The sequence below is a fragment of the Jaculus jaculus genome, chromosome 12 (genome assembly GCF_020740685.1).
Source record: "Jaculus jaculus isolate mJacJac1 chromosome 12, mJacJac1.mat.Y.cur, whole genome shotgun sequence".
Classification (NCBI taxonomy): Eukaryota; Metazoa; Chordata; class Mammalia; order Rodentia; family Dipodidae; genus Jaculus; species Jaculus jaculus.
The window spans coordinates 63,257,526-63,271,937 of record NC_059113.1 but is presented as its reverse complement, the minus strand read 5'-3'; the positions used below and the strand labels follow the sequence as shown (position 1 = coordinate 63,271,937).

Here is a 14,412-nt window from a genome sequence, read left to right as displayed (position 1 = left end):
AACTTACATGATCCTCCTGGCTTCAGCCTTTTGAGTGTTGGAACTATAAACATGAGTCACCATGCCTGGCTTACATATAAATACATATTATATCACTTAAATACACTGCACAGGGGCAGTAGGCTAGGCAGTAACTAGAGCACATCCTACCACAGATATATATATTTTTTTCCAATTCTCAAATGAGTTTTATTCCCACACAATTCTGAGACATTTCCTTGTGTCAAATGTACATGGGAACGTGATTCTTTAATGCAAACAATAATTTATGCCCCGGCTCCACATGCGTGCGGTGGGTGGCCTTGCAGCAGTGGGGGTGTGATGGAGGTGAGGGGTTGGTCTGGGCCTCCAGCCACAGCCTCCCCACACTAGTCAGGGCTGTGGAGCAGTTCTGGATGTTCCAATCACCCTCTTTCGGTGCAAGGGTGAGAACAGGGCTTGAGCCTCCCTGACACACCACTGGGGATGCCTAGGGGTGAGCATTACAGCTGGGCCCACAGATATTTTTAACTAAAATCTTACTAATAAAAGAGGCCTATTTTGCTGTGGTTGTCAGCATAAAGAAGTCTCATCACTCATTTAATTATTTATATATCTGATGAAAACGAATGATGTTTTCCCCGACTGCAAAATTAGAAGTGTAAAAAAGTAAATAAATGCCAGGTGTGGCAGTGCATTAATTCCAGCACTCAGGTGGCTGAGGTAGGAGGATTGCTATGAGTTTGAGGCTAGTCTGAGACTACAGAATGAATTCCAGGTCAGCCTGAGATAGAGCAAGACCCTACCTTGAAACAAGATGAAAAAGAAATGTTTATGAACTTCATAAACAATGTAAATCTATAGAAAATGGCTGTCCTTAGCATTGAGTAAAAAGCTTTGTGTAGTTAAGAATGAGAGGTGCACTTTTTCATTTTGGACTATTCCCTGTGCTCTCAGGTCTTACAGAAGAAGCAACAAGATAGTAAGAAGTTGGCTTCTCTGTCAATCCAAAACAAGAGACGTGCTGATGAACTCGAACAGAATATAGATCATTTGAAATATCAGAAGGCACAGCTGCAAAAAAAACTTCAAGAAGAAAATGAAAAAAAGAAGCAACTAGATGCAGAGATTAAGAGGGATCAACAAAAAATCAAAGTAATCCTGTCATACATTCCTGCTTAGTGTAATGTGATGTGCACAACGGCTCAGAGCTAAGGAAGTCGAGGTGCTGACTCAGTTGTTTGTGACATGTCTGTATTTGACGTGTCCTTCAGTGCTGTCCCTCCTTACTTTACAGCTTTGTTATCTACATAGTAAAACCTATTTATTGAACTTTGAGTACTGTCTTGAAGGGTTTGACGTCACAGAATGAGGTACAGTGATAAAACTTCTCTTTATAAGGTCTTTAATGAATGCTGTCAAAACGTAAAAACTGGCTTTTTAGCTGGGTGTGGTGGCACACACCTTTAAACCCAGCACTTAGGAGGGAGAGGTAGGAGAATCGCCATGAATTTGAGGCCACCCTGAAACGACATAGTGAATTCCAGGTCAGCCTGGACTAGAGTGAGACCCTACTTTGAAAAACAAAACAACAACAAAAAAACTGGCTTTCTGTAATATCATTTATAAAGGATTTTCAGAGTGCTCTGATATACATTGTCCATGTAGCTGTATGGAAAAGAAACACCAGGTGAGATGGTGCCATTTTCCTTAAAGTGATCAGAGTGACAGGATTTGTGTATACACAGCAGGATCTGGCTCTGGAGCCAGGCTGGTATTGGACTCACTCCCAATTTCTCAGTTCCTGGCTGGGAGATTTGTGAGAAAATCACCCTTCCTGAGTCTGTTCTTTTCTCTAAAATGGCCTTAGAGTAGCTGCCTGGGCTTGGGAAGAGCTGGTGGTGATCAGAACAGTGCACATTTCCTAGCCCTGTGTGCCAGGCTTTGTTCTGCTGAAATAAACATAACCTAATGCCTGAGACAGACAGTTCCCAGAATTTTTGTTTTAGTTTTTTGTTTTTCGGGGTAGGGTCTCACTATAGCTCAAGCTGGCCTGGAATTCACTTTGTAGTCTCAGGGTGGCCTTGAACTCACAGCAGTCCTTGTACCTCTGCCTCTCAAGTGCTGGGATTAAAGCTGTGCACCACCATGCCCAGATAAGAATATTTTTAATTAAAAATATATCAGAGCAGTTTTAGATTCTCAGCAAAATTGAGAGATAGGTACCCTTCTGCCCAGTACATGTACAACTTCTCCCATTATCAGATTCCCCAAATTGGCTAGAGTTTTAAACAGTGTGTGTAATCCATTTTCAGACCATAGAAAATCATGGAATCTGGTTATGGATAGGAATTTAAAGAGCATTTTACACATTCTTTTCTCTAAAACTTACTGGTATAGAATCTATGTACTATACAATGGGTTTTGGTATATCATTAATTTTTAAAAAATATTTTACTTATTTATTATTTGAGATGGGGAGAGAAGTGCCAGATAGAGAATAGGCATGCCAGGGCCTCCAGCCACTACAAACAAACTCCAGACACATGTGCCACCATGTGCATTTGGCTTACGTGGGTACTGGCGAATCAAACCTGTGTCCTTAGGCTTCGCAGGCAAGTACCTTAACCACTAAACCATCTCTCCAATCCTATCATTAATTTTTTACAAGCTGTGGTAAAATATCTATAACAAAATTTATCCTTTAACCATTTAAGTATATAATTCAGTGACATTAATTATATTCACAATGTCATGGCTATCATACCTGTTTCTAAAACTTTTCACTACTCTGAAAAAAATGTAATAATCAGTAATTCTCCATCCTCATCTTCCTATAGCTCATAATAAACTCTGATATACTTTCTATCTCTATGACTCAGCTTTTTCTATATATTTCATGTATGTGCAGTTATTGCATATTCATTCTTTAGTGTCTGACTTATGTATGTAACATGTTTTCAGGGTTCATCCATGTTGTAGGATGTATCTTTTATGACCAAACAATATTTCCATTGTACATCTGGGCCCAGTGACATATATTTGTCATCCCAGCTCCTCCAAGAGGCTAAAGCAGGATGATCTCTTGAGCCCATAAGTTTGAGGCCAGCCTGGGTAACATAGCAAGACTCCATCCATCTTTAGGAAAAGAAAGTTTAGGGCTGGGGAGATGGTGCACCTATTTTCTCCCTCTATCACTCTATCAAATAAATAAAATGCTTTTTTAAGAAAGAAAATAGTAAGTCAGTCAGTCATTCTAGTTGGGCATGGTGGCACATACCTTTAATCCCAGCACTCAAGAGGCAGAGGTAGGAGGACTGCTGCGAGTTCAAGGCCAGCCTGGAATATACCCAATCAGCCTGGGAGAGACCCTATCTTTAAAAAAAAAAAAAAAAAAGTGAAAGGCACATATTATTCATCCACACCATGAATGAATGAATACTTTCCACCTTTCCTTTTTGTTCAGAACACTGACATTAATAAATGTTCAAGTCCTCACTTTTAGTTCCTTTTGGGTATATACCTAGAGATAGAATTGCTGAGTCATTCAATAACTGTACTTAACTTTTGGAGGAACTGCTGGTGGTTTTCCATAGCAGCACAATAGTTTTGTGTTCTTTTCATCAGTACAAGAATATTGTAATTTCTCTTGGGGCTGGAGAGATGGCTTAAGGGTTAAAGTGTTTACCTGAAAAGCTAAAGGACCCCGGTTCAATTCCCCAGGACCCAAGTAAGCCAGATATAGATACACAAGGGGGCACACTCATCTGGAGTTCATTTGCAGTGGCTGGAGGACCTGGGGCATCCATTCTCTCTCTCTCTCTTTTTCTCAAATAAATACATAAAATATTTTTGTAATAATATTTATTTATTTAATTTTTATTAACATTTTCCATGATTATAAAAAAAATCCCATGGTAATACCCTCCCTCCCCCTAAAATATTTTTTAAAAAGAATATTATAATTTCTCCCTATCTTCACTAATACCTGTTGTTGTATTTTTATTCAATTTTTTTATTTATTTTATTTGGGAAAGAAAGAGAGAGTAAGTGAGTGTGGGCATGCCATGGCCTCCTGCCACTGAAAACGACGCCAAACCATGCAAACACTGCATGCAGAAACACTGCAAACAAAACCAGATCCTTTCACCACTTTGTGAGTTTAGCTTTACATGGATACTGGGGAAATGAACTCAAATCAGCAGGCTTTAGAGGCAATCACTTTTAACTGTCCAGCTGTCTCTCCAGTCCTCATTTTTTGTTATATCCAAATAGGTGTACAGTGGTATCTTGTGCTTTTGATCTGGATTTCCTTAGTAATGTTGATTTATTTATTTATTTATTTTTGCGTTTTTAATTTGTCAAGGTAAGGTCTCACTCTAGCCCAGGCTGACCTGGAATTCACTATGTAGTATCAGGCTGCCCTCAAACTCACAGTGATCTTCCTGCAACTGTCTCCAGAGTGCTAGAATTAAAAGTGTGTACCATCATGCCCAGCATTAACCACTTTTAAAACTTATTTATTAATTTACTTGGGGCAGAGTCTCACTCTAGCCCAGGCTGTCCTGAAACTCACTCTATAGTCCATCTTTTCATGTGCTATTAACTATTTGTATATCTTCTTTGGAGAAGGACCTTTTCCTTCTGTGTGTGTGTGTCTATTCACATTCATTGTTCACCTCTTTTATTTAGTTAATTATTTAATTTAATTTTTTAGTTAATTATTTGATTTAATTTTTTATTTAGTTAATTTATTAAGAGAGAAAGAGGCAGCCAGAGAAGAGAGAGAATAGATGTGCTAGGGCCTCCTGCTATTGCAAACGAACTCCAGACACATGCACCACACTGTGTGTTTGGCTTCACATGGGTTCTGGGGAATTGAACCCAGGTTGCTGGGCTTTCAGGTTTGTCAAGCAAGTGTCTTCAACTGCTGAATCATCTCTCTAGCCCCATTGTTCACCTTTTAAGTTGTTTTCCTTAATTGTCAAGTTGTAGGAAATTTCTTATGTTTTCTGGACATGAAGTCCTATCAGATACATGATTTCTGAATAATTTTCCAATTTCATATGTTATGTTCAAACTTATAAAGATTTTGACATAGGCTATCATGATGTTGCCTGTGCTGATCTCAAACTCATAAGCTCAAGTGATCTTCCAACCTCAGTCTTCTACAGATGTGTGCCACCACACACAGATTAACTTCAACTTTTTTTTTTTTTGAATATTTTTACTTTTATTTATTTGAAGCAGAGAGAGAGACAGCGAGAGAATGGGCATGCCAGGGCCTCCAGCCACTGCAAATGAACTCCAGACGCATGTGCCTCCTCGTGCATCTGGCGTACATGGGTCCTGGAGATTCGAACCTATATCCTTTGGCTTTGCAGGCAATTACCTTAACTGTTAAGCCATTTCCCCAGCCCAAACTTAAATTTTTATAATATTCTTTGGTATGTGTAAGTTTTAAATTTTGAAGTCCACTTTGTTATATTTCATTTATTTATTTATCTATTTGAGACAGAACGAGGCAGATAGAGAAAATGGGCATGCCAGGGCCTAGAGTCACTGCAAATGAACTCCAAATGTATGTGCCACCTTGTGTATCTGGCTTATATGGGTCCTGGAGAATTGAACCTGGGTCCTTTGGCTTTGCAGGGAAGTGCCTTAACTGCTTAATTCCCCTCTTTTTGGCTTTTTATGCTTGAAATATCTTTCCATCCTTTCACCCTAAATTGGTGTCTATCTTTATATGTAAAGTGGGTTTCTTATAGACAGCAAATGTATGGATCCTGTTTTTTTTTCCCTTTTTCTTTTTTCTCTCAATTTTTATTAACATTTTCCATGATTATAAAAAATATCCTATGGTAATACCCTCCCCCCCCCCCCCCAACTTTCCCCTTTGAAAGTCCATTCTCCATCATATCCCCTCCCCATCTCAATCAGTCTCTCTTTTATTTTGATATCATGATCTTTCCTCCTCTTATGCTGGTCTTGTGTCGATAGTATCAGGCACTGTGAGGTCATGGATATCCAGGCCATTTTATGTCTGGAGGGAGCACCTTGTAAGGAGTCCTGTCCTTCCTTTGGCTCTTACATTCTTTCCGCCACCTCTTCCACATTAGACTCTGAGCCTTGGAAGGTATGATCGAGATGTTACTCAGTACTCCAGTCACTTCTTTCCAGCATTATGATACCTTCTGAGTCAACCCACGGTCACTGCCATCTGAAAAGAGAAGATTCTTTATCCAAAGTGAGAGTAGCGTTAATATAAGGGTATAAATATTAAGAGAAGTGCTTACTGGGCAGTTTGATAAACATAGTATATACATTTTGGATCCTGTTTTCTGATTCAGCTTGTTAACCTGCATCTTTTGACTGAGTCCACTAATGTACACTAATGTGGACTCAGTGTTATAATTGAGAGGTGTGAGTTAATCACTGTCAAGTTGAAGACGGTGAAGTTTAGTGTTTTCTGTTTTTTTAAGTATTTTTATTTGCAAATGGAAAGAGAGAGAATGTATGTACCAGAGCCTCCTGCCACTGCAAACACACTCCAGAAGCATGTGGCACTTTGTACATCTGGCTTTACATGGATCCTGGGGAATCAAACCTGGGCTGTCCAGGCTTTGCAAGAAAGCATCTTTAATTACTGAGCCATCTCTCCAGCCCAAGTTTAGTGTTTTCTAGATATTCATTTGCTTTCACATTTGTTTTATTTATTTTTATTGTTTTTCCTCCTGTAACCTCTTGAGTGTGTTTGTTCTTCTCTTCCATGAGAAGTATTTTCTGTCGGTCTGGCTTAGTGCTCATATATTCATAAAGCCATTTTTTATTATAGGAAAATTTTCTTTCAACTTATTTTATTTTATTGATTTTTTTTGATGCAAGCCCAGCAGACTGGCCTTTTTTTAAAAACTCTTTTTTGGTATTTTTATTTATTTATTTGAATGCAACAGACAGTGAGAGAAAGAGGCAGAGGGAGAGAGAGAGAATGGGTACACCAGGGCCTCCAGCCACTGCAAACGAACTCCGTATGCATGTGTCCCATTATGCATATGGCTAATATGGGTCCTGGAGAATCGAGCCTTGAACCGGGGTCCTTAGGCTTCACAGGCAAGCACTTAACCGCTAAGCCATCTCTCCAGCCCCAGACTGGCCTTTTGTTGTTGTTGTTTTTCTTTTTGGTGTTTTGAAGTAAGGTTTCACTCTAGCTCAGGCTGACCTGGAATTTACTATGTACTCTCAGGATGTCCTTGAACTCATGGCAATCTTCCTTCCTTGGCCTGTCTTTTTTTATGTGAGAGTGAGAATTGGAGTGTAACTGGGCCTCCAGCCACTGCAGTTGAACTCCAGACACACTCCCTTGTGCACATGTGTGACCTTGTGCATATGCATTACTTTATGCATCTTGCTTACGTGGGATTTGCAGAGTTGAACATGAGTCCTTAGGTGTTGCAGGTAAACGATTTAACCACTAAGCCATCTCTCCAGCCCTCACCTTCTATTATTAATTTGCTGGCTGTAATAGTTTGTGTTGGCAGTTGTGGTCTTTCAAATTTTACAATACTTTATTCCAGGCCCTCTGGCTTTTAGAGTTTTTGTAGAAAAAAAAATGGATAGAATTTTGATGGGCTTGCCTTTGTAAGTGGTGAGACATTCTTCTCTTGCAGCTTTTAATATTCTCTTTTTTCTTTGTGTAGGGTTTTTAAAAATAAAAATAGTTTTTATTTATTTACTTACCAAAGAGAGAGAGAATGGGCATGCCAGGGCCTCCAGCCACTGCAAACAAACTTCAGACACATGTACCACCTTGTGCATCTGGTTTATGTGGATACTGGGGAATTGAACCTTTGACTTTGCAGGCAGTTGCCTTAACTGTTAAGCCATCTCTCCAGCCCTGTGTAGTGTTTTAACTATAATGTGATGGTAATTTTTTTCTCTTTTCCACTCTATTTGGTGTTCTGTGTGCTTCCTGTACCTGGATGGGCCTCTCTTTTGGAAGATTAGGAGAATTATTTTCTATAATTTTAAAAATATTTTATTTATTTGTTTGAGAGTGACAGAGAGAAAATGATGAGGGCCTCTAGCCATCACAAATGAACTCCATTTCACATGTCCCTTTGTGTATCTGGCTGGACGTGGGTACTAGCAAATAGAACTGTGCTCCTTAGGCTTTGCAGACAAATGTCTTAACTGCTGAGCCATGTCTCCAGCCCGATTTATTTATTTATTTTGGTTTTTTGAGGTAAGGTCTTACTCTAGCCCAGGCTGACCTGGAATTCACTATTTAGTCTCAGGCTGGCCTCAAACTCACAGTGATCCCCTACCTCCACCTTCCCAGTGCTAGGATTAAAGGCATATGCCACCATGCCCAGAATATCCTCTATAACTTTTTTAAATATTTTATTCATTTTTATTTATTTATTTCAGAGTGACAGACAGAGAAAGAGGCAGATAGAGAGATCGAGAAAGAGAGAGAGAATGGGCATACCAGGGCCTCTAGCCACTGCAAACGAACTACAGATGTGTGCACTGTCTTGTGCATTTGGCTCATGTGGGTCCTGGGGAATCGAGCCTAGAACCAGGGTCCTTAGGCTTCACAGGCAAGCGCTTAACTGCTAAGCCATCTCTCCAGCCCATATCCTCTATAATTTTATTGAAGATGTTCTCTCTATTATTGGCATATAGTTTTTCCCCTTTTGTATGCCCATGGTTTTGTCTTTTTAAGGTGTCCCACATTTCCCTCATGTTCTGTGCATATATATATTTTTTTGAACTTGTCATTGATTTTGGTCTCCTGATCTATTTTTTTCTATCTTGTCCTCAATCCTTTAGTTTGTTCTCCACATGATCTATTCTATTGATGACACTTTCTTGGGGGCCTTTTAAATGAGGTATTTCATTTTTATTTTCCACCAGGTTTCATCAGCATCTCCATCTCTTTATTGAATTCCATTTTCATTTTTTGATTTGACTTTATTTTTCAAGGTAGAGTCTCACTTTAGCCCAAGCTGACCTGGAATTCACTATGTAATCCCAGGGTAGCCTCGAATTCATGGCAATCCTCCTACCTCTGCCTCTTGAGTGCTGGGATTAAAGGTGTGCGCCACCATGCCTGGCTCTGATTTGACTTTCTTATTGTCTCTTGAAATTCTTTCCTGCATTTTATCATGTCCTCTGTGAGTTCATTCTACTGTCCATTGAACTCTTATTGTTGTTGGTGATTCTCATCCATTTCATTCAACTGTCTGTTTAGTTCTTTTTTTTTTTTTAATGTTTTTATCATTTAGCAAGGCGTGGTGGCACACACCTTTATCCCAGCAATCAGGAGGCTGAGGTAGGAGGATTGTTGTGAGTTCAAGGCTAGCCTGGGACTACATAGTGAATTCCAGGTCAGCCTGAACTAGAGGGAGACCATACCTCAATATAAATAAATAAATAAATAAATAAATAAATAAATAAATAAATAAATACAACAAAACAAAATTATCATTTATTTGGAAGGATAGAGAGGGGAGAGAAAGAATCTGAATATGAGAACAGGTATGCCAGGACCTCTTGCTCCTGCAAATGAACTTCAGATGCAGGCATCACTTTGGGCAAATGACTTTATGTGGGTACTGAGGAATCGAACCCAGGCTCATCAGGCTTTTAAGCAAGTGCCTTTAACTACTGAGCCATCCTTCCAGCCCCAACAAATAAGTATCTTTTCAACTCCTTTAATTTTCAGGGAGAAAGATAGTTGAATGTATATTAAAATGTTAATTATTAGGGATAAAAATAGAAGGAAATAATAAAACAAGTTTCACCATTCATATTAGAGCACCAGAGAAAAAAAGAAAAGATGAAATAGCTGGGTGTGGTGGCACACACATTCAATTCCAGCACTTGGGAGGCAGAGGTAGGAGGATCGCTGTGAGTTCGAGGCCACTCTGAGACTACATAGTAAATTCCAGGTCAGCCTGAGCTCGAGTGAAACCCTACCTTGAAAAAACAAAAGAGAAGAAAGAAAGATGAAATAGGAGAGGGGGATATGATAACAAAGGAGAGATGAAGCAGCTCCAGCACAAAGAAGAATGGAAGAAAAATAACTAATGAAATGCCATCAGATAGCCTAGAACATTCCAGCACTTGGGAGGCTGAAGCAGGGAGACCCCCAACTCTGGGCCTTCTGTATTCTCTGGGAAAGCCCATCAACCAGGACACAAGACAAAACAAAGGAGAAAGAGAACAGGGTGGGACAAAGCTGGTCCACTAAATTGCACTTGGCTATTAAATGGAAGTGAAGGAAAGAGAGCAGCATGGGAGCCCATGGTTGTACCTCACCTGCATGCAGATGCTCAGTGTGTCTCTGTGAGGGCCTTCATGGGTGCTAAACATGGTTCTAATGCCCCCTGGCTGCTGACTCAGAAGCAGGGGTCTTTCTTACCAGGGTGAGTGCCCAGGAGAGGATTTTCCCAGGACCACCCCTCTCTGCCGGTGCAGCTACTGCCAAATGGCTTTCTCTTCCTTCCTCCTCCTACCTCTCCCTTTCTTTCTCCCCCTCTGCTTCTCTCTCCCCTCCCTACTTCCTGTCTCTTCTTAAAATGGACAGCATGACTTCTCTGAGGCTCTGTTGTAGCTGTGGTTCTGACCTCTGCACTTGCAGTACTCACTATTAAGAGGACACAACTCACCATCTGAGCCAAGATCTGTAGAACAGACTCTCAGTTCTTTCCCCTTCCATTGTTTTCTAAAGTTTCCTTTCTTTGCTTACTGAAACTAGTGATTGTCTGCTATCACCCACCTTATACAATGGCTGTTCTGCAACTATGGCCAGTTTATTCCCTGGTGACCCTAGCAGTCGGTACATGGCTGTGCCCCACCTAGGGGATCTCAGCTGCCAACTTGTACCATTTCTAGTTGTTAGCAACCCCCCACCATTGTCAGTGTTCCTTCCCCAGTGTTGGCATCAAGCCTGTCAGCCTATGGTCTTTGCATTTCAGCTCCTCAAGTCTCATAGACCATGTCTCAGATCTAGAAGATACAATGTTGTGTAACCCACCAGTGGGGAAAAGAAAAATTTCTCCTTCAAAGAGTGCATAGCAAGTGGGCGCACACATGTGAGTTCGTTTGCAGTGGCTGGAAGCCCTGGCACGTCCATTCTCTCTTTCTCTCTGCCTGTTTCTCTCTCTCTCTGTCGCTCTAAATAAATAAGAATAAACAAAAAAAAATTTTTAAAATTTAAAAAGTGCATAGTCTGCTGAAATGCAATGTTTGACATTCTTCTGTGGAGTATTTTGTTCCTTCAGGTATTCTGACAAAGGAATATTTGACAGATGTATATGGTATTTCTACAGTTTCATGCAAAACCAGGAACAGCTTTGTTTTCTATTCTTTTGAAACTGTTTGAAACTCCTGTTTCTTCTTTTGCACATACCTAAACCATTTCCATAGAATAGCATGACTTATCCATAGGCTCCATTTTTTTCTTTTAATATATATATAATATATATATATATATATATATTATATATATATATTTATTTATTTATTTATTTGCAAGCAGAGAGAAATAGAATGACAATGGGTATACCAGGGCCTCCAGGCACTGCAAATGAACTCCAGACACGCACGTCACCATGTGCATCTGGCTTATGTGGGTACTGGAGAATCGAACCGTGGTCCTTAGGCTTTCTAGGCAAGCACCTTAACTGTTAAGCCATCTCTCCAGCCCTTTTTGTCTTTTTTGGCAGTATTGGGGATTGAACTCAAGGTCTCACACATGCTAGGCAAGTGTTCTACCATTGCACTACATCCCTACCCTTAGGTTCTGGTTATGATTTGTTTGGGGATAGAATCTTGCTCTGTCATCCTTGCTGGCCTGAAACTTGCAACCTTCCTACCTCAGCTTCTAGAGTGACATATGTGTCCCCATGCCTAACTATGCATAGAAATAGGAATCCCTGAAATTATGGGCAGATCATCTTGGGTTTCTTACTTCTCTAAGCATTCCTTTTTTAAACATTTTAATTTTTATTTATTTGAGAGAGAGAGAGAAGCAGACAGAGATACGGAATGGACACCCCAGGGTCTCCAAGCACTGCAAACAAACTCCAGAGTATGTGCTGCCTTGCACATTTGGCTTACATGGGTCCTGGAGAATTAAACCCAGGTCCTTTGGCTTTTCAGGCTAATGCCTAACCACTAAGCCATCTCTCCAGCTCTTGTTTCCATTTTAAATGGAGTTTACAATAGTACCCTCCATATAGTATTATTTTAAGGATTAAATATTTATTTTATAAATTGTAACAGATTATTTTTAAAAGGCAGGGCTGGAGAAATGGCTTAGTGGTTAAGATGCTTTCCTGCAAAGCCTAAGGACTCAGGTTTGACTCCCTAGATCTCATGTAAGCCAAACACACAAGGTGACACATGTGTAAGGTCACACATGCACACAGGTTTCACACACATCTGGAGCTCGACTGCAGTGTCAGGAGACCCTGGTATGCCAAGTCATTCTCTTTCTCTCTCTCTCTTTCTCACATACACACATTAAAAAAAAAGAAGCAGTAATTTTTTTAGAGCACCATGTCAGAGAGGAAGTCAGGCCTACTGTGGCATACTTCTAAAGCATACAGAGATAAAATGGGGTGCCCAGAGGCACCTCTAAGTATAAGGTGCCTCTATTTATTTAAGGCAGCCTTCATTTAGCATCCTGAAATTACTGGAAGTATGGTAGAGTCTAAATTATGGCTATAAACTGACTAAAGGATTAAGTGACCGCTGATTAAAGGAGGGAAGTATTCTAAATTCATTAATATGCTTCTCCATTACCCTGTATGTCTTGCTAACTGCCAGAAACATGCGGAGACCTAACCAAATTTCAGGCTGTTTAGATCTTACTCTGAAAATAAAAACATTTTCCTTAAATATTTCTTAGGTTTCTATACTCTGGCCCTAAGTTTCTTCCTCTCTGTACTTTCCCCAAGATGGTGTCTGGCATATGCATAGCTGAGCATGTGTGCAACTTTCTTTTCCTTCATCCCACAAAGTTGGAAGAATGGTGATCGTAGAATGTGTTGATTTATTTACTTTTTTTTTTTTTTTTTTTTTTTTGAGGTAGCATCTCATTCTAGTGCAGGCTGACTTGGAACTCACTCTGTAGTCTCAGGCTAGCCCGAAACTCATGGAAATCCTCCTACCTGTACCTCCTGAGTGCTGGGATTAAAGGTGTGCACCATCACGCCCTGCTACAATGTGTCTTCCTTTGTCCACCTTACCATGTCTGTGAGAGTATGACAATGCTTGGACTGCATCATTTCTCCACTGGCACTGCACACCTTTGCTGAGACTACCAAATCTTCTGTCTAGGCGTTAGCACAGTGACCTGTACCCACAATGACTGGCCTGCATTCAGGACCCATGCCTCTCATCTTGTTCTAACTGTGCCTCTTGTCTAATTCACTGAGGCTGAGAAATCCCATGTGGACGTGGGAGCTGTGCATTGGATCTGTGTTCTTTTTCCCTGATTGGTTAGCACACCCTCTGCCCTCCCAGATACCTTTACTTATCACCCCCTTTCTGGGCCCATACAAGAGAGGACAACTGGCACAGAGCTCTTTATTATTCTGTTTTCTGATTCCATGTCCAAGTCTGGACTTTCCCTTTTCCTTTGTCTCCTTTTTATGGAGAAGCACATAATTGATTTCACTGTAATTTGTCAAAGCCTAGTGCTTTTATAAAGTATAAATGAATAGAAAACTGAAGTAAAGATCTACAAATTTTCATTGCATAGACCAAACTACCCTCAAAGTCACAGTGTCTGAGCTTCGTGAGTGCTGGCCTAACAGGCATGGGCTGCCACCATACCCAGTGCTTCCCCATCCTTTTATCTGAAATGTAGTTTCTGTTGCCTAGGTTAACCTCAAGCTTGGGGTTCTCCTATCTCAGCCAAGTAGCTGGTCTTATAGGCCTGAGCCATTGTGCCCAGCTAAATTTTAAATTACTAAAATCAGTAGATGTAAAATTACCCTGTTAAATTGCTATGAAAGTATTTCAACACATTTCAAGTTCTGTCCTTGTCTACCATGGGCCACTGATAGATAAACCTATGTTCAACCAAATGTCTACCTGCTCAGATTGTACTTAGAAAACGTAGACATTTTCTTGAAATAATTTTTAGGTCTTTTGAATAACAAGGCCCAGGACCTAAGTCTCTTCTACTGCACTTATTTCTCCAAGGTAGTAGTCAGCATCAGGGACCATGCTATCTATGGCCTCCTCTGATTCCTGCCAGGCCATAGTGGTGGACAGCCATGTCTTTTTAAACCCCATAGCAGCACCATGAGAATTGGCCTCTTGACCTGGTCCTTAAGACATGGGTAGAAACTAATGGCATTTGGAAAATGCTCTTTTCAAGATCATGACCCATCCTGTCTTGCAAGGCCGCAAACT

The 14,412-nt window shown here is 40.3% G+C and overlaps 1 protein-coding gene across 3 annotated transcripts in view; it reads left to right on the top strand.

The window, feature by feature from the left end:
• Nucleotides 1-14,412, top strand: part of Kif27 (kinesin family member 27) — a 211,992-nt gene that overhangs the window by 164,497 nt on the left and 33,083 nt on the right. For all 3 annotated transcript variants that reach the window (XM_045131475.1, XM_045131476.1, XM_045131474.1), the window contains one exon: nucleotides 937-1,134. In XM_045131475.1, coding sequence (XP_044987410.1) covers nucleotides 937-1,134 — 198 coding nt within the window. The remainder of the gene's footprint in view (nucleotides 1-936; nucleotides 1,135-14,412) is intronic.